Source organism: Molothrus ater, chromosome 2, assembly GCF_012460135.2.
Source record: "Molothrus ater isolate BHLD 08-10-18 breed brown headed cowbird chromosome 2, BPBGC_Mater_1.1, whole genome shotgun sequence".
Lineage (NCBI taxonomy): Eukaryota > Metazoa > Chordata > Aves > Passeriformes > Icteridae > Molothrus > Molothrus ater.
Window position 1 is genome coordinate 90,489,091 of NC_050479.2, and position 24,700 is coordinate 90,513,790.

At 40.2% G+C, this 24,700-nt stretch overlaps 1 protein-coding gene across 1 annotated transcript; it reads left to right on the forward strand.

Moving 5' to 3' along the window:
- Positions 1-595: 595 nt before the first annotated feature.
- On the forward strand, positions 596-23,179 carry SPICE1 (spindle and centriole associated protein 1). The gene is made up of 17 exons (XM_036386656.2): positions 596-739; positions 1,170-1,217; positions 2,350-2,496; positions 6,170-6,272; positions 7,021-7,142; positions 8,734-8,819; positions 9,107-9,249; positions 9,481-9,621; positions 10,368-10,633; positions 13,844-13,975; positions 14,587-14,734; positions 16,214-16,438; positions 18,447-18,829; positions 20,186-20,357; positions 21,729-21,831; positions 22,162-22,240; positions 23,053-23,179. The coding sequence occupies exons 1-17, from the start codon at positions 656-658 to the stop codon at positions 23,104-23,106; spliced, it is 2,436 nt and encodes an 811-aa protein (XP_036242549.1). The 5' UTR covers positions 596-655; the 3' UTR covers positions 23,107-23,179.
- The last annotated feature ends 1,521 nt before the right edge of the window (positions 23,180-24,700 follow it).

Consider the following 24,700-nt stretch of genomic DNA (forward strand, 5'->3'; position numbering starts at 1 on the left):
CTCATCTCAGAAACACCAGCTGCTTTACAGAAACCACAAATTCCTTGCGCTTACCGAGGTACACCCTTCCTCAGTGGCACACTAACGAAATCTGTTTGTTAAATTTAAACAAGGGCCACTCTTTAATTTCCTATCACCTTAATTTCGTGGCTGGTAGGGCATTCTGCTCTGAACCACCTGTTAACAGCATCTGAAATACATTCACACGGGGAAAATTCCAAGGCTTCCTCAGAGGGACACACTGAGAAATATCTTTGGAGAGTATTTCCAGCGAGAACGGGATAACAGCGAAGTGAACGAGTAGAAAAATTAAGGCACGGGGAGATGGAAGACGAGTGACAACGCGAGGAACAGCTCCCGTGGAGAGGCCTGGAGCGGCCAAGGCTCCACTTAAGGGAGGCGGCGGGGGCGGGGGGTGTCCCCTGCAGCCCTGAGGGAGGGCGGGGGCAGAGGCTGCTCCCTCACAGAAAGCCCGAGGGGCGCAGGAGTCGCGTTGCCATTCCTACGGCGAGACCGGGATCGGGAAAGGAGGGAGAAGGAAGAGGAGGAGAGGAGGAAGAGGCGGGCCGAGGAGGCCGCTCCCCCTCCCCTCAGGGCGGGCCGAGCAAAGCCGGTGCCGTCGGCGGCGTCGCTCCCGCCCCTTCCCGCGGCCGCGATGTCGCTGCTTCGCGGGCCGCGGCCCCGCACCGCTGGCAGGAAGGGCCCCAGAAAGGCGGCAGCAGCCAGGCGGGACTGGGATGTAAGTGCTCCCCGCTGCCGGGCGGCTTCCGCTGGGAAAAAGGCCCCGGAGCCTCCGTGCCCAGGCTGGGGGAGCCGCCGCCCTCAGCAGGCGCTGCGCCGTGGAAACGCCCGGGTTGCGTGTGGGTTGGGGCGGGCAGACACGGCGTGTGCCCGGGGACACGGCCCCTCGGGCTTCCTTGGCCCTGGCGGAGACCAGGCCTCCTGCGTCTCCTGGGGGAACGACCCGCTCAGGTCTGGTGCAGGTCTCGCTTGTGGCGGCTGCCTCGCCGAGGGTGGAGCGCTCTGCAGCGCCATGAAAGTGCACAGCAGTATAGTGTTAGGCTAATTATACTGTAGTTTAAAAGTTGTGTTATATTTAAATAAAACTTAAAAAGAAAAGTTTGCCCTCAGTTATGACTTTTGACGTGTTTCCTGGTTCCTGTTCGTAGAGTACCGTCCGTGATTTGACAGTGCACCGTGCAACTCCTGAGGATATTGTAAGTTTAATAGAATTCACTGCTCTGTCCCTGCGGTAAGGACATTTAGCTGGTTGGCTGACATAAGAAGTGTTTACCATGCTTATGGGGATGTTTTCTGCCAATGTTTAATATCTTTTTCAAGCTTCTGAGCATGTTGTCTCTTTAGTGCTAGTTTTTTGTTTATGATACTGAGCATCCCTAGGTCCAGGAGTTAGTGTTCTTCAGTTTCCTGCTCCCACTGGGCAGCACTAGCTGCAGTTTTTATTTAAATAAATCGTGTGCCATCATAAAAGCATAAAAACATAAATGCATGAAAGGTCAGTGGATTAGTTGAAGGTCTTATCTCTGCTAGGAAGGACTGAAAGATGTGCTTTGTCTGAGGAGCCTTCTAATTCTGAAAATACTCAATTTTAATTTAAACAATTTAACACAATTTCTTTATACTGAGTGACCTGTTGATTACAAAGTATGTGATTCTTTGCAATAAACAGATCATGTGTATTTACATTTATTTAATTACATTGCATTTACATGTGTTTAGATGTGTATTTGCATTTTCTTGATAGCAGTAATTACCAGGATGGAAGAGGCAGTATGAGCTATTATTGTAAGTTTTTAAAGGTTTGTCAGGACAGATGATCACAGTAGCAGAGAAAGACTTGATTCCACAAATGTTTGCCTTGATAGCTTCTAGAGACTTTAGCAAGCACTCACACATTTAATTTCTTTAATTTATATTTAAACTGTATTTTTTATATATAATCTAATTGTTAGAAGAAGGGAGACACTATGTCTGGTGACTGACAATGTTAGATCAGGAAAATGCATTTTGCCTTTTTATGCACGTTACAGGTGCTAGTGTTTGGGTTTTGCCTCTCTTTGCAGCTGAGGAAACTCTTGCCAGTCAGTGGTGTAGGGCAGACAGAAATTGAGACTTTCCCTATTCACCTTTGGAACTGCTTTAAATTTGGATGGGATATGGATGGCAGTACTGATGGCATTTTACACCTGTGGATGTTTATGAGGTTGTCATTGGCACTACTGTGAAGTTAAATAACGTTCAGTGCATGAATGATAAAATCAAGAAGAGCTCACTAACAAATTTTGCTTAAGATTGATTTTTGACATGATTTCTTTTATGTTTCTGTAGCTCCGTCGCCGTGAAATACACAAATCAAAAAACAAAGCATTGGCACATCTGGAACTCCAAGAGAAAGCACTGAACAGAAAATGGAAGAAGCAAAGGCAACTGGATGCGGATTCCTTGGAGAAAAGGAAATTGGCTCTGATGCGTGAGGTGAGAGCTAAATTCGCACTTGCAGCCTGCTGCAGGTGATCTGCAGCACTCCTGGAAATCTGCTCGTGCACATGGAAGCCACAATTGCTCCTCTTGTTGGGTAACTTGATTTCATACCTGCACATGCTGTGTGTGCTGCATGCATGCAGTGGTTGGAGTAGACTGTCTGACAATCCAGCTGTTACATGGAATTGCACATTTGACCCAGGTTGCCTGGCTGTGCCCTCTGTAATTCTGCAGGCCTCATCTGAACAGGAACTGCTTGCAGAGTTCAACTGTTGTAAAAAGTATGTGTATTCTTTGGGTTCTTATTGCCAGCTTGCCTTTTCTTCCTCATGTCTGGCATTTTTCTTTGATGCAAACATGAAGATTTCTCTATCAGGGAGGGACATTGTTTATTTAAACAGAGAAAGTGCAGTGCCAAGGGGGCTGAAAAGGTGAGGCAAGAAGTTGTTAAGGGAGGAAAATTGACACGACAATGATTGATGAGCTATGGCTGACAAGCTTGTCGTCTGAGGATTGAAAAGCTTGTTCTCAGCATTCTAAAGCACTGTGACTGTAAATACATTATTGAATTTGCTTTTGGATATTGAACTGTAGGAGTAAACCTAAGCCTAGTTAACAGAGAGTAGCTGTCACTGTGAAGTGGTGGTAGATCTCCTTTTTCACATGGCAGGTCACTCTTTGCCGTGTGTTGCAAAAACTAATCTGAAAATTGGCTTTCAGACCTCTGTAGTCACTGAGAATTGTTCATGCTGGTAAAGAATGATGATGAGCAGTGTTCACTTAGCAGTCAAAATAAGCATGATCTGCTAGTTCTGTAAATGTGCAGTGGACTAACCATCACAATCTTCATTGTTGTGTCTTCTGTAATTTTTCAGAAGTCTCTTTCTGACCTCTGAGAGCATTCAAGCATAGACAAGCAAATGGAAGTACTTAGAATTGAAGATCACCACCTAGTTTTCTATTTGACCCCTGTTTCTCTGTAATCACAGTAGAATTTTTTTGTATTATGGATATTTTGCTAATTAAGCCTCAGACTTGGACTTTTGTTACTTTGGTACTTTTCTGCCAAGCATATTTCAGCAGAGTATTCAAAAAACACTGTGAACTTCTACATGACTTTCCCTAATGCAGCCTAGTTTCAACAATACTTCCATGCAGAAATAAGTTATGTGTCAGAAAAGGTAAATTAGACCATATTTTATAATATTTGGCTGGGCTACCTATTATGTGAGTTCATTCTTTTGCAGATGTGAAACTCGTGTTTAGGAAATAGTCTTCTATATTTGTTGCTGTTTCTAATGAAAATGTACTACAAATCTCACATCCTCCTGAGTGGTTTTCCCCTTTATAGTTAAGAGATTACTTTATTCAGTTTATTCTGTGTTTACTTCTGAATCAGTGAAAAGGAAGACAAAAGGAAATTATTCCAAGGAAGATGAAACAGATAGAAACACAGAGACAAAAACAAAGCAGAATAACAAAATAGATAGTTACCATTTTCACTTCTCCCTAACTTAAATCTTGTTAATTGCCAGGTCCTGTTGTTCAGAGTAACTGTGGAGACTCTGTGTTTTCCAGCAGAGCACCACTGAGAATTGCTTCCTTGTCTCTGTTACCTTGGTGATCTTTTTCTTTTAGTGCTGTGAGTGTAACTTTCTAAGCCTCTTGAATCCTGCTCAACTGCAAAAGACTCAGAGACAAAAGCTAAGAAGGTGCTGCTATTAGTGTTGTTTCTCATGTAGTTGAGTGTTGAATAGACAGATACTGCTAAAGAGTTACAAAATAGATAAGCAAAATTTTAATATTTTGGAGGTTTATCTGCATGAAAATCTGAATGAAAAGATAATGAGTTTACTCTGAAACTTAGGACTGTGAATTTGCAGGTACCATACAGATTAGTCCTGTAGCAACTTATTTTTGAAAAAATGTTAGTGCATTGCACCAAGGAGTAGAGGTAAATGGTTTGCTGTAGTGGAGAGATTTCAGGATGAGTCCTGTTTATTTGCTTTGATAGCAATCTGAAACAGGAGGGAAGGTGATTTTTAATGAAATTTGTAGGTGATACTAAACTGGGACAAAGCACTCTGCTCAGTGAATTTGTCCAGGGCATGTAAATGGGCCTAAAGAGGTTACAAGATGATACCACTTTTTCTTCTCATCACAAGCAAATGTGAGCTAATCTGCCTTGGGAGCAATGCTCTAAAAATGTTCATAACATTCAGCAGGAGGGTAGAGCTTAGGAACCTGCTGATGCCAAAAAAGATCTAGTGAGGAGGGTGAAAACAAGCTAATCAGGATAACTTTTGTCTGATTATACACATCACTCTAATTTTAATTACCTTCAGGAAATGAGCCCTATAAACTTTTTTGCTTTCTATATTCTTTTTCTTCTGCTGGTATGGTATATTAACTTTATCTAAAAACCTGCATTGTTTTGATGTGAAATGGCTTAATGGAAGTACTAGGTTTAGTTTGTATCAGATGTGAAAATTGAATAGTGCTCTGAAAAAGGAGATACATTAAGTGCTTGAAAGGTGAATATTCACTGACTTGCTAAATTATTATGAGAAGTCTAATTTACTGCAGTGCAATGCAAGCTCAAAAGACTAGAAAACATGGAAACTCAGATATGTAGGGATGCTTTGTGACATAACAAAGCACTTCGTAAAATAGGGGGTAGAGGAGAAACAAGTGAAATGCCATTGCCTAGAATTTTTTAATGAGGCTAAATGTAAGCCAGCAAAATTACCAATGGACATTGAAAAGAACTCTGTGGAGATAACAGCATAGAGTACTGTGAAACCATTTCAAAACAGTTTCTTATGATTCCTGGAGCAGCAAAAATTGTCGGTCAGTTTTCAAATTTTGAGTAGGAGGGCATACATGAGCCTTTTCTCTGATGTCTTCTGAAGTACTCACAGTCTCTGGATCAGTTTGATGAACCATGGTGAAGGAGGTTGCTGACATATCTCCTCTCAGGTATTTAAGAGTATCTACCTTCTCTCCAGCTTGTGGGATATAATTTTACTAGTTTTCAATTTCCAGCTTTTTAATGAAGCCAGGCATCAGTGAGGAGCTTTAAATTGTGTTCTGCTCACAAATCCCCATCCCCAGGCAGCTCCATTTGGCTCATGGTAACTGGATGCCTCTTGCTTTGCACTCCCAAGACATCCTTCCTTAGGAGTCACCTGTTGTGATGGACTTCAAATACTAGGGAGAGACTTTGGGAGAGACAATTTGGATACAGAAGCTGTATCTTCTGGAGATTCCCAAAAAGTCTTCTGATGCCAGATGTATCCAACTGTGTTTACCTCTGTTGGAACTTTTGGTGGTATGTGGCTTAAGTTTTAGGTAGGATTTTCAGGAGGCAAGACTCAGTGAAACAACTCTGCTTCAATTGGTTTGAATATCATCAAATAATACATGTTTTTTTGGGTGTCAGATGTAGGTAAGTGATGAATTCTAGTTACTCTGAATGAAGTATGGTTTTCTGATCTATCTTATTTAGGATCTAATTGCACAATACCAACTTTACAAATGTTCTCTTGTTTGCTGTTGGCTTGGTAACTGTTTAGAGGAACAATACCAGAAAAAAAAAAAAAAAAAAAAAACAAAGGAAAGGATCAGTCTGCTCAGTGTTAAGTTTCCTTATGCACTGTCCTTTCAGATTCTGTCTGATCAGTACCATTTGCAAGATGTATTGGAACGATCTGGTCAGGCTGTGGCTGTGGCAAAAGACTTGCTTGAGGATGCTCCTCGCACACGAACAGGTAGCACACCTCATCGTTTGTGGTAGCCCATTTAAGATGATCTCCTTGCTTTCTGTGAATAGTCTTGCTTTGCAAAGCATTCCTTTTGACTGGTTTCATCTCATTGTCTAACACAATATAATTGATCCTGTTCGTGTTGGATGAAACACAGGTGAGGCTATCACCTCCCATGGCAGGGGAGAGTGACTGATGGCTGGTTATTCCACTGTGGAATTTCACAGTATGTGCTCTGAAACACCTCTGTGCTCACCATTGCACAGCCAAGCTACTGGTCTGTGCAGAGCAGCAGTTTGAGCTGCTGCAGCAGTTCTGATTCTCACTGCTGCATGAGCTGACTCTTTGCTCTTGGATATGGTTGGAGATTTACCAGCAATATCAGCTTTTCCTTTTCTTGATTTGGCTTGTGGATCCTTGTGCTGCTGGAAGGCAGGATTGGCTGTCTGTATATGAAATCTTAAACCTAGGGATTTTTCTCTGTAGGCTGCCATTCTCTTTTGTTCCTGGTCACTTTGATCCTGCAAGCTGCTTCTGCACAAGTGAATTTATGCAGGTGGGAAGGACAAAAGCTGGGTATGTGGCCCAGTGTATTAAATTAACCCTATTGTCAGTCCTTGGTTGTTGTTTAAAGTGACATCCCTGTGACCCCTTTTTTGTGAAGTACAGGAGCTTGATTTTCAGTACAAAATCCTGCAACCTAAGTAGAGACCAAGCCCTCTGTGTTCTTCCCTGTGTTGTTTAATTCCTCTAGGTTTTCCTAATGTAACAATGGCTCCTAACTGTGACCTAGAATCATCTCAAGGACCCATTGTACAAAAAAGTCATCCTCCCAGTCAGCTTTCCATCCTTAATCAATCTGTCATGGATTCCCAGGTAATGTATATTTTGTTCCATGCATACACATCCTGTGGCTTTTTTGTTTGCACAAAATAAGACTATTCAAAGATAAGAATTTCCAAGCAGAACTAAATTGATTTTTGTAGATAACATTCATAGAAGACCAGATTAAACAGAGGTGAGTTTCTTTTGTGAGACTCTGGGAATTGTGATTTTTTTTTTCTTGATTTAACTCTCAGATATGAGAAACAAATATCATTATGTCTCGTAGGAGGTCTCTCACATAAGCATGCCCTCCCTTTTAAATTCTGGAATTCTCAGAAAGAGTACAATGTGATTACAGTCTAAGAGAAGAACTTCTGTGTCATTTAACTAATTGCCATATTTCAGAGTATGTCTCTGATTTACCAATTATGTCTGCATATATGGGGACACAGCCATTTGCATCCCAGTTCACTCCACAGCCTTGATGACTCCTAGAACTTTAACTTTTAATATTTTGCATTATTTTACATTTATTCAGATTTGTTGTAAACAATTTTTAAATTGTTTCAAATTTAATTTAGTTTGACTTTGTGCTCTGTTTTCTTTTAATAACATATTGTAGTAGGAATGCTCACTGGGGTTTGATAACAGGCATGTGGTGCTCCCAGAAAACTTCCCTCTGATGAAGACCAAACAGGCTGTTGGGAGCAAAAGTGATGGTGTCATATTCCCACGGTTCTCTACTTCCATTTCCTCCTATCTTGCAAAAATATCTGTAATTTGAGTTGTGGTACTTCTATGTTAGGTATTTTGGTGTGGCATTTGTTTTTCCATTTTTTAATATGAGGAGTGAATTGCAGCACCTTTGTAAGCTGTGTCACTGGATGCATGCTGCAGAATAAGCTGAAATTTTTAAAAGGAACATGTACTGATTGTGTGCCAAGCTTCTGTGAGTTCTTATTTGTCTATGAAAATCACATTTAAAGGCTATCTGGTGAAACCTACCCAGCAGCTCAGAAACCTGGTAGTTTGAGGAACCCTAATTCCACATTTGGTTATTTGCACTTGGCTATAAATGTAGTACATAGGATTGTATTTTGTTCTGTTGTATTTTACAACCAGACTATAAATGTAATTTTGCAGGTCTCATTATGAAGTTGTTTAGCTTGTAATGTCAAATAATTGAAATGTTACAAATTGTATGGATTCAAGTTGCTTTTCCATATTTTGCCTGCTGTATTTCTGTTTTGGTACAGCCTTAACAGCTTTTATTTTATCCTCTAGTTTGCATGGGTTTTCATTTTTAAGATAAATCGTACAAAGAAAATATTGGTTATTGAATTAGTCACTTGCTGTGTTATTTTCAGAGACAATTGTCAGTATCAGTGTTTCTTAGGGACTAAAGTCCCCCAGAACTTCCTACAAAGGGGTGTGGATTTTTTTTTCTTTTTTTTTTCTTCTTTTTTTTTTTTTTTTTTTTTTTTTTTTTTTTTGTGGTATTTTTATTTTAAGCAAGTTTTTTTTTTTTGGGGGGGGAAGACTAAAACAAATGTTGTTGGTTTTTTTTATTGAAACATTTCCATAAAATTGGTCTAACTTTCTTCTGAATTCTGTTTTGTTTTCTTTGTTGTCTCTTGAGAAGCCTCTTGATGAAGAGGAGGAGGAAGCATTATCAGAAGATGGACACCATGATGTTTTGGCTTTCAAATCCAGGATCAATTCTGACAGGTCAGTACAAATACAGGTTTCCACCTGCTTGACACTGGAAACAGGTGGAGTCAAAAGGGTGTTGAATGGGCATAGTTAAGTTAGTTCTTCTCTTACCCTTTGCCTTCCTTTCCTGATCTCAGAATTCCAGGGAAAGGCCTTGTTGTAGCACTGAGACTGGGAATGAAGGTGAGCAGGGAACTCACCAGAGCAATTGCAGATAATTTTAGGAGCTCTGTAAAGACAGATAATGTGGAATCATGCCATTGTCCTGTTACAAGTCACTGTTACTCTTGTTTTGAATGTAGGCTGCTTCGGTTGTTGAGAAAAGAAAATTCCTTGGTGAATTCTCCGTTGTGGGCTGAAAAGGGTGTGAGAAAAACCACCTTATCACAGGAATCAAATGTGCCTCGTACTCCAACAACTGTTTCCCCTTCATTGGACCAGTCAGGTTGGGTTTGCCAAATCACAGCAAGGTTGTTGAGCTGTTCATAGGATCCTCTCTGGAGTTCCTTTCCTGGGTGGGGGTCTGAGACAGAAACGTATGCTAATTTGACTCAGGTTATTTTCAGACTAAAAAGCCATCTCTTATCATAAAATTACTCTAGACCATAGTACTATTAAGGACATGCCTGAAATATTTCACATGTACTTTTTTTCCTTTGTTTTGTGTTTAAATCAGCCCTCAATGCTACCAGTGTAATCAAGAGAACCCATTCAAGACTTCGGAATGAAGATGAAGAAGAGTTTGTAGACTCCATTGACACTGTGAGACAAGTGCTGAACCCAAACTCAGGGAAACAAAAGCAAATTGCAGCAAAGAGTTAAGTACTTCTAAAAATAAAATACCCTTTGTCCAAGGTCCTTAATGTTGTAAGAAAATGTGGGTTGGAAGGGATTTTTGGGAGTCATTGCAGGGCTAACACCAAAGTTTGATGAGGGGGTCCTTGAGTCTTGAGCATATCTGAGGCTGGGTGTTCCACAGCTCCTTGTCTGGTGTACTTCCCTGTGTTCTGCTGAGTCCATGGTTATTTGGGAACCATAAAAACGGCCCTTGGAGGCTGCCCATTACTTTGCTGCCCATGGAGTCCTCTCCTGTGCAGGACTTGTCTAGCTCTGATCCAGATTTGTGTTCTGTGCTGCACAGATTAAGGATGCATTTCAGTCCCCCTATTCTGTGTGTTTGTATGAGGGGACTGGCATCAGTTGCAAGCTGTAACATGAAAGGGGAGTTGTTTACTGAGTATGAGAAAGCAGCTGATGTTTTTCATTAGCAAACTATTTTCCATGCATTTAACTGGAAAGGAGAAAAGTACAAACAGGTGTATCCAAGATAAAAGCATCAGTCAGTTGTCCTTGAGAGGTACTACTGTGGCAGCAAAAAACGTGGTTTTTAGCATCTGAAAATAGCTGGAATAACTGGAGGACATTCTTTGATGATCTGTTTCATCTTATGGCAAGAGAGGGCATTTCCTTTGATTTACTTCAATAAACAATGCAATTTCATTGGTACTGTGAAGATCTCTATACAAGTTGAAATTCCAGTGACCCCTTTTTCTTCCCCTTCAGTGAAAAGAAACCAAGCTGAACAGAACTCTGCAAGACAGAAGAGAGGTGATTCTCCAGCTAATTTAATCCAGACTGACACTCAGAGGGACAACAAATCTGGCCTAGATGTTCTCAGCCACATGATCCAGGAAGTAGAGCATGAACTGGAGGAATATGAGCGATGTACAGGCCGTGAGGTCCCAAAAAAACAGGGAGGTGAAGGCCTGTCTGGGTTTACTCTGTCACTGGTGAACGCTCTCTGTCGCTTGATGCGCTACCTCAAAGAGGTGAGAGACTCAGAACTGCTCCTGGAGACTGAATGAAGAAGGGTGTGAAGTTATTTCACAGATGGGAACTTTGGTCTTTTCTGGCTTCCAAGCATTTTACATTGAACTCTGATTATCATTGCGTATTACTAGGTTTGCATGCAATTAGCAGTTAAGGCTTTTGGTTTGTTGGGAACTGGTTTGTTAGGAATTGGTATCCCTAGTGAAAATGGAGGAGTTGACTGCAGTGAAAGTCTCTCAGTGTCTAAGGGCAGAAAATACCAATTAAAGTAATTTTAAATTTGTTATTTACATATACTCAGAGTTGTAGCAGGGTTATAACTACAGCACTGTTTGCAAATTTATTTTCTTCCTTCGCCTCCCCAAGGTGATGCTGTTGTCACCAGAGCAGTGGACCCAAATCCCCTATTTTCTTTGAGGGATTCTGTAGTCCTCTTTTACTATCCAGGACAGAAGCTTTACCTTAAGCAAGAAAGACCTGAAGTGCTCACTGTAACAATGCAAAGCTGGGAATTAATGGAATTTCATAAAGAAGATCACCTGCGTGCCATGTAGAAGCTTTTTTTAAAAAAAGGGGGGGGGAAAAAGTGTGTTCCAATTCATCTGTATCCCAGAGCTATCAAGAGGCAGCAATGCCTCACAGATCATTTGATCTATGTGACATTTTAAACCAGACTATGACACTTCCTGCACTCTTAATAGGTACAGCAGAATATATTATCTAAATGCTAATTCTCTATTTCATAGCAAAGGTAATAGATTTCTAATGAGTGTGGAACTCTCTTATTTTGGTTCCTTTTCAGAGTGTATAATAATTGAAACAGGGAAACCCATTGTATTTAAATTTTTTTTTTCTCTTGCCAGATGTATAATAACTTAATCCTTGTATTACTCTGTATTTAATCTGTATGGAAGAATTTACTTTGATTGAGTCCTGGAAGTAAATAGTAAATAATCAATCCAAGAGAGAAAAGCAGTTGCCATCAGAAGACAGACTTCAGCTGAGAAAGTCTTCTGTTTTAAAAAAAAGTTAATAATGCTTGGTTTTTCTTAAAATTGTAATACCAAAGCATGGAATTAAATTTGGTTCTTTTGCAGTTATAAGGAAGGATCTTAGAATTTCAGTAGATTGTTTTCTGTTCATTAGGAATACATCAATTTAATAGCATCCAGTTTGTGTTATAAATGTAATTGCAGTTATAATCCTATTTAGATTGTCTTTAATTTTTCTACAGAAATGAGTTATTCCTGAGCCTCAGACATCTTCCAAAGCTACTCTCATAATTTTTCTTGTTACCATTCCATCCTTCCAGAAGTTGATTGTTTGCATAATTGTCTGCCACACACACAAATTTACCACCTAAATTCTTTAGTAAGCAATATTACAAAGTCACTCAAGCTGCATAATGTGGTTAATTGTATTCAGGCTTGCTTGAGATAGATACTGCATTCAGATTCTAAAGTAACTTTTCTCCTTTTCAGGGAGGTTTAATTAGTTATAATTTGAGAATTTGCGGGGAAGAAGACCAGCTTGTCTTGAGTGTTTCATAAAACCTGGTCCCTGTGATGCCAGACATAGATCAAGCACTTGAGTGCACCATCTGTCTTGCCTAGCCAACAGAGTTAGCAGAATTCCAATGCCTGAATTGTAACTGGCAGTGCTTTTGAAGAACATGACTTTACAGGGGACATTTAGAAAGCCCCTGATTTTAGTTAGGCAGTCAGTCCTCATGAGATTTCAAAACTTTTAGAGATTCCCTTCCTGTCCTTCCAGTTTTGCTGCAGAAAATCAGAAGGATTGCAAAAAAGGATGTTGCCTAATTTATTCTCAAAATTGTATCTAAAAAGTAGGAAGAGAAACTTGAATTCAGGAATCTTCCATGAAAGTGTTTTTATTACCTGATTAACAAACCAACACCTATAAGAAGGAAATAGTGACTATGGAAGAGGCTAGAGAAAAAGAAACTTCTGAAATCTTTGCAAAACCATATGAAATTCTTAAAGGGAAATGGATAAATCTGACTTGGTATCTAAACTAATTTTTAGATCACCTTCCAAGTGTTAAAATTAATCATTCCCTACTCACCCTCATTCTGCTGAGAAAGCTGTTTCTTTGCCAGACCCACAAAGAGGATGGGCATATTCCCTGAATCTGTGCTGCTCTGTTCTCCCTGTCTGCTGCATGTTCTGGTGCAGTGTTAAAGCTCATGTGATCAGAGCCACACTGGCACTGGGCTGGGATGAAAATATTTCTTCCAGGGTATACCAGACCTAAATCCTACCTGAGGATAGGAATAGATGTTACCCTGATGGTTTCTGTTTGCATAAATATAACACAGAACTGCTTGCAAGCTTTTCCTCCAAGACTAGGTTAGTGCTGTGTAGGATTAGTAGATACAGTAGCTCATCCAGATGATCTAAGGCATCAGAAGCTTCTACCTGGGTAGAAGTGCTTCTTTTGTGCTGTCTGATTTCTGAAAAGAGAGAACCAGGTGCAGGATTTTTTATCCATTTTCTGAGACAGCATGCTTCACTTGGTTCAATACAAAAAACCCTGTTCTCTCTTCCCTTCTGGAAGGGAAACAGAAAATTGATGGTTTGCCTTTCATATACTTAAGGGAGGTGTATCTGCCTGTCTTTGTCTAGTGGCAGAATCTGTGAGTCATTCTCAAAAATATTCATTTATTCATTCACATCATGTGTATGCAGAGCTGTTTGGTTATCATACTTTTGAAACCCTCTAGAACTTTTTCTCTCTGATGGAAAACATTAGAAAGCAAGTTCTCCTTTACTTAGTCAAATTTGTCTTCATTAATGAATTAGGGAAACTAAAGATTAGGCATAAGTAGCATGGGAAACTGACAAGCATCAGCACACCTGGAATTATTTGATTCCTGCATGAAGAGTCAGTGACTTAAGAAGCTGTATCTGTGCAGAGAGAAAATGCTTTTAGTTACATCCTGTAAAAGCTGTAAAGGCAGAAGAGGAAGGATATCTAGGATTCCCTACAGTGTCCTGGAGGATCAAAGACAAACAGTAAGCTCTCTGGCAGTTCTCAAGGCCAGACAATTTGATTTTATCCTGAAAGTAATGAAGTTTAGCAATAGTGGGAAGAGCTGTTACATTATGATGTCATCATGACTCATTCCTGTTTTCAAACGAGTCTGTATTGGTTTATAGTAAGTTTTCAATTTTTTTCTCCATCTTTAGGCTGAAATGCAGCTGCATGAGAAAGAGATGATTAGGCAGCAGCAGAAGGAGATGTTGAATGAGCACAGAGAACTGATTGATGCTCTGACTGCTGAGGTTCTTCAAGTAAGGGAAGAAAACATTACTATGCAGGTACTGAGCCCCCCTTGCTTCTTACCCATCAGGATTGTGTTAGAATTCTGAGCTCTGTTCTGGAAATTTTCACCATAAACAGAAAGAAAGTGATAAAATTGAGTGAGGAGCCTGAGAATTACAGTAGCAGGTACGGGTATGAAATATTTGGAAAGTCATTTATTTATGTTTATTTAACTTCAAAGCCTGAGAAAGTGCTGGTTCTGTGAAACTGACCTTTACTTTATCTATCTAAAAGTTTAGGCATCTTCCTTCACGGTTCTATACTGTTAACACTATTGGAGCAATGAGTAGATGTAATACTACATTTTCCTTTTTTGGGGTTCCAGTGGAGGTAGATTTGATCAGTGGCTACATTTGGGAATGATGCAATTAAGAAACCTTAGAGAGGAAGTAATGTCATGAGTAAGAAAGGCAAAACAAATGATTTATAAATGAGAAACATGGAGACAATAATATTTAATTCTCACTGGAATCCTGCAAAATCATGCAGTAGTATTAAGAGGCCAAATTTCTTCTCAAGACTTCTTGTAGTATAGAGTTTTCTAATTTACGTTGGTAGAACACAAATTCCTGTAATCCTGTATATGTTTTTTTTTTTCCTCCTTCAGAAGAAACTTCAGCAATACATGACAGTAACAGATGAAAAGCTGATGTGTCTCACACAAGCATTTAAGGGCCTCCCTTTGGTAGAACCTGAAAGAGAACAAAGTTCAAAACATTTGGGAATTGCAAGCAGAGGCCCAGCAAACAGCCAAGGTATGTACAATGAAGGATGAAAGAGGAGTGGTTAGTTTATCCCTGTAGTGGAAAATCTGGTATTTGACAGATGCCTGCTTGCACAAATTCCTCTTGCAGAAGCGTGAATGTCACTTCTGTAAATTCACAGGCCCTAGGTACTGCTCTCAGCACAAGCAAAGCAGGAGAGTAGCATTCCCCCATTAATGTGGCTTCTAAAGTCAGTTTCTTTCTGAGGCTCCTAAAAGAACCCCAGAAACCCAAAGAAGTCAAGCCCCACAGAATCAGGATCTCAGCTTTCTGTTGCTGAGCAGCCTGGCAGTCTGAGATTGGTTCTTCCATGAGACACTGGAGGTCGCTGCTGGCCAGAGCAGCAGCAGCTGAGGCCGGGAACCAGCCAGTCAGAGAGGTGTCACTTGGTGTTTGTGGGTGGGTGAGGGCAGTGACCAGCTGAGTGATGTGAGACATGGAGACAGGCTGAGCTGAGCCAGTAGATGGGTGGCCAAACTAGCCAAACAGGATTCACCTTGGACTGTTAACCACCTTTCACACTGAGTTCCCTCCCAGCTGTCTTTCCTGGTCAGTTGTTTAAATGTATTGCTTTTGCACCCAAGGTCAGTAACTTCTTGTGAATCCCAAGATTTCTCAGAGTTACTTGTATTCCATAGTTAAATGTTGGTTTTGTGAATCTTTCTGTAGCTAAAAGTTTTCTTCCTGGAAAGATTTTCTTCTTCAGAAGAAGCCAAATACCAGATCCTTTTTTATGTGATTGACCCAGGCCTTGTAAAAGCAAACCAAAGGAAACCACCCCCAAGATATAAAACCCAGTCAGAAAAGCACCCCTCAATAAACCCCCAACCTAACACCCAAGCCTTCACATTCATCAGTTCTGCAGCACTGGGATTTTCAAATCTTTTCCTTATTTTCCTTAGTTAAAGGAAGAATAATTTCTTTCTTTTTTTTTAACTGAAGAGACCTCTCATTTGAATTAAATGATAGTAAGATCAGCAGAGCTCAAAAAAGCTTTGAATTGTCTTCTAACAGCATTGTTGCCATCAAATTTATAATATGGGGGATTAGGACAAGTGCATAAGTCTGATTTTTTTCAAGAGAATGTTGCCAAATGCAGCTCAGATAATTCAAGTCATGTATCTGTAAGTCTTGTGCATGAGCTACAAACAGATTTCATGCCACTGTCCTGAAATTGAGACTATGTGTAAGAGTTCTTGCTCTTATGGCCAGTAAAAAATTTCTAATTTGCTTGAGTGAAAGACTTCTGTACCTGGACATCAGAAGAAAGTTGTAGAACATACTCTACTCTTGTCTGTCTTTTCAGGTGTCTGAACATAGGAGTTGTTACTGATATTTTTCCTATACTGCTATTTCACTATAAGTAGTTTTTGTTCCTTTACTATAAGTAGTTTTTGTTCCTTTTTTTGTTTGGTTGGTTTGTTTTGTTCATTTGTTTAACTTTTATCCCTGCTTTGTCTTTTTCTTTAGAAAAACCTGATATGACCTACCCTGAGCCCAGGACTGAAGTAGGCAATAGGGAAAATATGCTGAAATTTCCACAGGAAGAACTTCCTTTCACATATCACCCAGGGCCGGGTGCCTCAAGTGATATGAGACCTGGTAGAAGCTTCCCAGCTCACATCTTCCAGCCAGCTGTGCTGTTGTCCCCACCACAGCAGAAAAGCAGCCAGGAATTGTCTTCCCTCCAGAATGGTGAGATCTCTCTGACTGCAGAAGACTTAGGAGTTTGTGTTGTCTGTTACTGTTTCAATCTCACACTACCTCTGAAGATGCATTTTACATGGAAAATTTTTTATCTGTATGCCTAGACAAATTGGCCCAATAGCTGGAATATCCTACTGCTGCACCCAGATATGCATTTCCTCTGTTGCTGTGCCTGTTGCTAGACAGCCTTTACACTTCCTGTTTTCCATCTGCTGACAGCAGTCCTGCCAGTGGCAATCCAGACTGACATTTTATTCTGTACTCATTTTGATTATCATATCTGTGATTGCTGAAGCTCTTTGTCAGTGACCTACAGCACATCATTTCAGATTTCCATCTGCTGATGGTGTAATCCAGCCTCCATCACCTTCAATGGTGAGACCACAGAAGCCTGGAACGTCTGGTTCTGCAATGTTGCAGACACAATAGGATATCTGTAGGCTGTGTGCTCCTGCTTTGAGCCAATCCTCCCAGCAAAGGGGTTTTTGGAACCTGTGGGAGCCAGGTTCCCATTGGGTTTCATTCCATACGCAGGAAATGGTTGAGGAAATTTTGGGTGAAATTCTGTTGCCAGATAACCAGGTAGCTCAGTCTTGTCTCAGTATCCATAGCTCAGTTCTGGTTCATGGGAGGAAGAAAGTTCATCAGGGTGATTAGGGAAGGTGTTTCTCATTTATCCTCACTGAAGTGAGCAGGAGGAAGCACTCTGTGATTCTAAAACTGAGCTGTTTCCTGCTGCAATTGTCACTGAAAGCACATGTATCCCACTGGACATGCCAGGGCTCTGAATAACACCCTTGTTGAGAGGCAGTACATCCATGGCCAGATTGATGGTGGCTGGCAAGAAGGAGGGTGCTGGAATGGGTTTTGGTGTTTTTCTCCTTTTTCCTCCCTTTCAACTGTTGTTTTGTAAGCCTTTTCCAAGTCATAAAAATAACCAAAAGTTTTGATTTTTAAGGACTTGGCTGGGCAATTGGAAGTTTATATCTAGTTCTGCCACTTGGTGGGCTGCTGTACTGTGAGGAGGTACATAAACAATCTGGAGGAAATCAACTAAAGGTCTTGATCTACAAAAAGCAATGTCTGGTTTCAGTCCTATTGAGAACTGTCAGATGTCTTCTGTCATTTGAAACAGCAATGCAGAACTGTATTCCAAGATTTCTCTAAAATATATTGTTCCTCTCTTAAGACTGATGCTAAGTGGCCCAACAAATGTTAAACTTAATGTTTCTTTATGCTCATAGCTTCATAAAACACACCTGAGTGTAATTTTTTAAGTGTTCATCTCTGCTCAAGAGGCAAAAACTAAAGCTTGTGAAGGAATGGCTATTTGGTGTATGAAGCATAGGAAATCTGGTTTTGGTCACCGAAGTCAAGTTGGGCTTAGCATGTAGCAGCAGACAGTGCTGTAACTGTAGTCATGTTTCTGTGGTGTGTTATCTCTTTACTGATGATGACCACAAAAAAATACCTTACTACTTTTGTTGGCCACACTGCTTCCTCTTTAGGGGCTAAGTAGTTAGTTTATTATCATACCAAATTCTTGTATTTTTTTGTTTCAGTATCCTAAAGTATCCTAAGTTTTGTTAATAACCCAATATCAGAACTGAACAAATAAATATCAGAACTGAAACAAAAACTTAGTTTATCGGGTAAGGTAACTGAATTTTGGAAAATGGAGGACTAACTAAGAAACAGTATTTAATCTGTCAGCTAAGAAATTTGAAACAATGTATCTTCTTAGTGACTACTCTGTCAATCTCAAATAATTTAAATGTAAGACTGTTTGCAATAGGAAATACTCACCTAGTGAGTTCTTACAGCAAGATATTGCATAGAGTGGTTTTGATCACTACCATAACACCATTCAGGCCAGATGCTACAATTCAAATTCCTGCTTGATTATTGGTAACCTGATGCAGTAAAGTCACTGTTGGCCTCCTCAGTGAGGATCTTGTGTCACTGTCCTCACTGTTCCTTTATTTTGTGTTTGTAGTGTTGGCAGCCATTTCCCAGTCTACTGAAAGAGAGCCATGCAAGGAAAGGAGCTCGCCTTCCTCGCTGAGGACACAGAGCACAGCTGAGAACTGCCCCATCTCTCAAAGACGACCAGTTCCACCTGCAGATAAAGACTTGGAGAGTTCCCATGAGAAAACCAATCTGTCCTGCCCAGGTGACACTGGAAAAAGCAGCACAGCTGAAGAGTTCCTTCGAAATGGTGATCTGCTGGGACAGATAGCTGAGCTCACACGGCAGAATGCTCTAATTAAAGCTCAACTGAGCAAATTCAGAGGTGTCCCTGGAGACAAAAGTGATTGTCTGCATCAGCCAGGCCTGACACAAAATGCAGATCCTAGTCCAGGCTCTTCACAAGGACAGGTCAGAATTTAGCAGGAAAGGAAGGCTGGATCTCCTTTCTGCTGATCTGCTTTCCCATAGTTTACTGGTGCTTTTTTGTCTTTCATGTTGTCACTTACTATTTGCTTGCTTAGAGACTTGTTATTTTTATTATTATTCCATGAGCAAATCAGCAGCAGTTTCTCATATTGGGCCTATGTTGTACTTGGGTTCTGAAGAAGGTTATAAGGTTATGCTGCAAAAAGAGGTGGTGTTGCAATGTGATCCAAGCTCTTGCAGTTTGGATACTGTTAGCAGTGAAAGCACTGCACCAGCCCACAGCTTCTTGTCAAGCTTGTAACATGCATACTTAAAGCCATGTCATACACCTCTGCTACTCTGACCCAAAAGCAGGTGAGATTTGAAGTTAGTGCAAATACATCTTTTGCAAATGTTTGATCATAGTGTATGTGCTTGTTGGGTCTGTCTTGTCAGTCCTCTTCTATGGAAATCCCAAAGATTTTGGGAAAGGGAGACCTGGAAGGCTTCAGTTTAAGTGGAAAAAATTAACCTGCAACTAAGCAGTTACTCAGTAGGATCCCAGCGAGTGAAGTTCACATCACAAAAACATCCCTGCCCTTGCTATTGTCTTTAGTTCTATCACAGTGGCTGGTTGACTGCTAAATAAAGGATCCTGAAGATTTTTAATTTCTTCATTTAAATGTAGGCTGAGAGTGTTGTCACTTTCAGTTTGGGTTATGCTGTGTAGTATTTAGTCATTTGGTAGTACATGGTGATGCAAACTCTTAGTAAGTGTTGTTTTTGTGGAAGCAATTAGTGACAGGGACGGGAAGAGGTCAAAAAAATCAAAATCTGGCTTAAAGATGAGTTCCAGGACACTTCTGTTAGAAACCTGCTTTTGCTTCTCCACACCCTCCTGAATGTGTCTCTGATTAAGTACATTCTTAATTGTAGTTAATTGCTGGGTGTTTATTGATTTTGGTTTGGTTTGGTGGTTTGTTTGGGTTTGGTGGGGTTTTCTTTGCGGGGGGGCAGTTGCTGTTTTTTGGGGGATTTTTTGTGGTTTAGGGGAGGTTTTTTTGGGTGGGGGCTTGGTTTTTTTTTTTTTTCTTTCTCAAATTATATGGACAACAGCTATATTTTTCCTACTTGAGGGAAGATCAGTATAAAATATTGTAATGTTTAATCAGTTGAGGACTTAGATACAGGACAGTAAAAGGGCCAAAATCAGATTTTTCACAGAACTGCTACATAATTATATTCACTTTCAGTTTGAAAACAAAATGCATAGAAGTACTTTAAATATATTGTATGCCCTCCTTTAGGGTAAAAATTGTAAATATTTCATTGGAAGTAATTATCCCATTATCCAAGTAGAGTCATCTCATGGTATCAAGGAGCTTGGAGGAAAGGATAGCGGAGCTGAATCGCCAGAGTACAGAAGCACGGGATAAACTGTTGCAGTTGATAGACCAGCAGAAATCAGCTGCTGCTGACATGGTCCCTCCAATGCTGTCTCCTGTTCAACCCCCATCCCTGAATTACACTGGTAAGTACCCAGCTTCAGGAGAAACAAAACTAGTCAGACAGTGTTTTTCTCCTTTGGCGAGTCCTTATCTTCCTGGATCAGTGGTTGTGGTCAGAATTACACTTGCTGTTAATGCTTTTGTGGTACAAACACCTCTTACTTCAGAGAGCTAAAAACATATCAGCTAAACCTCTGCTGAAGTTAGCTTAGTAATTAGTCTGCTACAAGTACTGTGCTTCAAGTTAAACCTGATCTTTGCTGTGTCTGAAGAACAGGTGCTACATTTGGACATTAGTAGGAACTTCTTCACAGAAAGGGTTGTCAGGCATTGGAATGGGCTGCACAGGGAGATGGTAGAGTCACCATCCCTGGAAGTGCTTAGGGAAAGACTGGATGTGACACACAGACAGTGCCTTGGTCTGTTTGACAAGGTGGTGTTCAAAGGTTGGAGTTGATCTCTGATGTATTTTTCAACTTAATTAATTCTGTGATAATCTCTGGTGGTCAGCACTGGGTTTTTTAATCAGTCCTCTGTTGTGCAGAATCTTGGGTGAAAAAGACTAAAGTATTGACATCAGGCTTCTAAAACTTATGGCAGAGTGGTCATCCTATTATCAACCTCATTTTCATTTTTGTCTTTTGGGTAGTCTTTCCATCAGACTGTCTTGCTGAGTTGCTGCCTGTGCTAATAGAAAGGAATAGAAAGGAGCTTCCAGTCATGTAACGAGGTAGTTTAGCTTAGAGAATATACTTGCTGGTTCAAGATTCATAGATTAGCTGCCATATGTAACTGTAAAAAAAGATTACTTTGCAGGAGGTCAGGGCTGCTTTATCTTTTCATGGAATTGTTGTCATTACAAGCAGAACTGCATGTGACCATGTACACATGCTCTGTGTGAGACACCTGTCCTTTCCCCTTAGAAACCAGAGAGGATGTACAAAGGGGGAAGGACTTAGAGAGAGGAAGAATGGGGAGGAGGGAGCAGTGTGTGGGCATTTGCATGCAGGTGCCTTTGCAGTGACTCCTGGGTCGGTTGTTTGGCTGTTTTAATGTAAATTCAGCACAATAAGTAAAATCTTAAAGCAACAAAGGTGAGAGATAAGAAGTCTCTAAGCCTGTAATTGCCAAAAAACACAGAAAATTTAACTGTGGAAGAGTCATTCTATATATGTGAGCATTGTCTGTTAGTTGATCTGAGTCTCTGTCATTGTCAGTCATTTTCAGAAAGTGTGTGTGAGGTTGATGTTTGACCTGACGTTTTGTTTCTGGTCTGTGTATCTGTGCAATTGGGAAGAGGTTGTAATGCCTCTGGAAAAAAACGGTAAAACAAAATGAATGTTGTGCAATGTTGCTGTGTTCTCATCAGAATCAAACAATTATTTATCACGTAGAAAATGCAAGGAGGACAGTTGAAGTGTCTGTTCCCATGGCAGTGGCTATGGACAGCTCCAAGGATGACAGTGTTCCCCATGCCAGTATGACCAGTATAAGAAGGTAAAAGTTCACCCTTTACTATTTCATATTTTTAGTATCCTAATTACCCACACGCAGAAATTGAACACAATGGAGAAATTGCCATATGGTTTTTTGGCTTTGTGGATTTTCCCTTACTTTCTCACATTAAATTCTGCAAGTGGGACAAAGGTCTAATAGCTTTTTCACAACTTCCTATGTTTGTATTTAAAATATGCTCAATCTGGCACAAGACAGATGACATGTGTTGTTGAAGACTGCTGATGAGGGGTCCTAACTCAGGATCAGAGATAATATTCTAGTAGTCACTTCCATTTTTCACTTTTTAAATCTTATTTTGAATATTTCCAGGACTGTAGGAGACTCCAGCAAACCTTTAAGTGCAACATCAGAAAGTGCCAAATTAACTTCTGTCAGCCAAAGACCAAAGGTGAGACTGAAAAATCTTAACCTGAAAATTTTATGTTGTCATAAAAGGGAAAAGATAATCATAAGATGGGTGAAGGGATGCGAGCTCTGTCCTGTTTTAAATATCCCAAGGCTATTATCAGTCAGTTAGTGGCAGATTGGATTACAGACCATTATTGGTAAGAAGAGACTTGAGAACTAGTGACATTCATTATTTTCTGCCACAGAGTTGTTTGTAAGTAACCCTTTTCTGCTGTGGCATCTTTGTGTGTTAGAACTGGAAACCTTTCAAAGTCTTTCCCTGGTGGCTCCAGAGAATCTCAAGCCATGATTATGACGTAGTGGTAGAGCCACAGTCAAGAGGCAAGCAAGCTCTTCCCTAGCTGTTGCACAAGTCAGTTGCTGAAGGATGAGTAAATCCAAATGTAAAGAGAGCCACAATCTATATTTCTGACTCCTGATGTGCAAAGAAAAGGATAGCCTGTGGTGAAATGCTTTTACAGGGAGATCTGCAGTGGTACAGACTGATAAACCAGTCATAAGAACTGTTTATAGGCTTGAAAGCAACCATGAGGACGTACCAATAACCTGTTTCCTGGTGTCCAAAATAAACTAAATTAGGCCTGATAGAGAGAACAGAGTTAGGGTCCAGGACTTGCTATCCTGACAGCAAACTATACATCCCTAGAAGGGAAATTTGAAATTATTAAGGTGTATGTGGCTTGAAGTAGGTGGTGTGATTCCCTCCATGGTGCCAATGGCAGACAACAGTCCTAACACAGGTCTATGGGAAGTTTACTGTATATGAATCTCTACTGGTTTCTTCTTTTACAGGTAGAAAAGCAAAAAGAAGAAGGATGGTTTGCATTGTCAATGCACGTTATGTAAAGGAAGCTGAGCTCAAGTCCTGTATTTTTTAAATATTTTTTATTAACTACAAATAAATCACAATCTCTCTACAGATGTGCAGTTTAACTCTGAAGTGTTTTCATGTCAGTGCCATTAGTATGGAAAGGTCCATGTGCTTACTGTATTTGTGCCATACAAAGCACTCTAGGAAGCCCTGGGAATGAGTTTCTGAGCTGGACACACTGCTGTGACCTTACACCTTTTCACCAAAATATCTTTCATGAGGTTGTAAACTCAGGCTGCTGGAGCTTTACAAGTGAGCACCTTGATACCTCTGTTAGGTACGCTGAAGGCAGGAGGTTTTAGAAATTGGCTGTGAAACTTTCTGGAGCACTTATTTGCACAAGATGTGGGAATAAAATGTCAGGAAGAACTGAGATGAGGGAACGTACCTGCATTGAAAAGTAACCTTGAGATTAGGAAACCAGTCTGTTTCTGGTGGATAAGTATTTGCATCAGAAAGAATTTATTCCTTCTGTGGTTTACAGTTGCTCCCAAAAATTGTGTTTTCTGTGCAGTTAGCATGTTAGAGATTGCATCTGGACTGGAGGATTGCTTTTTAAAAATCTCATTTAATATTTTTATAGTAAATATAAAGTAACTATTTGAAGTTAGAATCTCTATTTGCTGTGTACTAAAGTATGTGGTCTTTAATATAACAGAAAACTGATACATATAATTGAATAAGCTGGTTTGCTGTGTATTTATGTAATATTCTAATGGCCATGGTTCTTATATTGGTTTTATTTGACTTTTTAAAATAGTCATTATTTTATTAGCAATGATTACCTATAAAATTTAAGACTTTGAGGAAATGCTTTGTTAGCTATTCCTTACCTTGTAGTAAACCTTGCCAAAAACATTTATGATGGAGATCTATAAAATGAAAATAATTTGCAAGTCTGGGAAATAAAATAGCTGCAAGTAGCAAAAACAGACTTTTTTTTTAACGGTGAAATTTCCTCCGAAAGGTAGTGATAGGGTGGAGCCAGCCTCTGTCCTGTCAGTCAGTTCAATTATAGGAGAATGAAGAAAACATGCTGCTGCTTTTTTTTTCTGTTTTGTTTTGTTTTTTGTAGAGGAAGGGTTCTTCTAAACAGATCTAGAAAATTAAAATTTAAAAAAGTGGGATTCAGAAGAGGATCTGTTCAAATATTCATTGATGCTTCCATGATTTATTTTTCCAGTGGGAAGTGAAGAAAGTTTATGTATATTGTGAAATAACAGTTAAAATTGCTTGGAAGAAATCCCTCAACTCATGAAGAGACAGCAGTGCCACAGTTGGGATGGGACTACATAACCATAGTGCCACAGGTTAATGCTGTTGCCTCTGCTAATGTTTGCTACAAATGCTCTGGAATTAATGAAAATACCTTTTAGAATACAGGATTGGAATTAATCCTTTGAGTCATCTATTTTCTTTAACTTGGAAGCCTCTAGATGGGAGGGACACTTCCTCTCCAGATGTCTCCAGTCACCTCCCACCATCTCTTCCACAGCCTGTGACTTGCTGTGGTTCAGGCTGGGGTCACACAGTGTTCTTTTGGTTAGAAATGAGCTGCCCCTGGGATTT

What these genes read in the sequence shown, in the direction of transcription:
- SPICE1 (XM_036386656.2), top strand. Translation starts at nt 656, where the DNA reads ATGTCGCTGCTTCGCGGGCCGCGGCCCCGCACCGCTGGCAGGAAGGGC. An exon ending in TGCTCCTCGCACACGAACAG is followed by an intron (nt 6,273 to 7,020) that starts GTAGCACACCTC and finishes TAATTCCTCTAG; the next exon opens with GTTTTCCTAATGTAACAATG. An exon ending in AGTATGACCAGTATAAGAAG is followed by an intron (nt 21,832 to 22,161) that starts GTAAAAGTTCAC and finishes GAATATTTCCAG; the next exon opens with GACTGTAGGAGACTCCAGCA.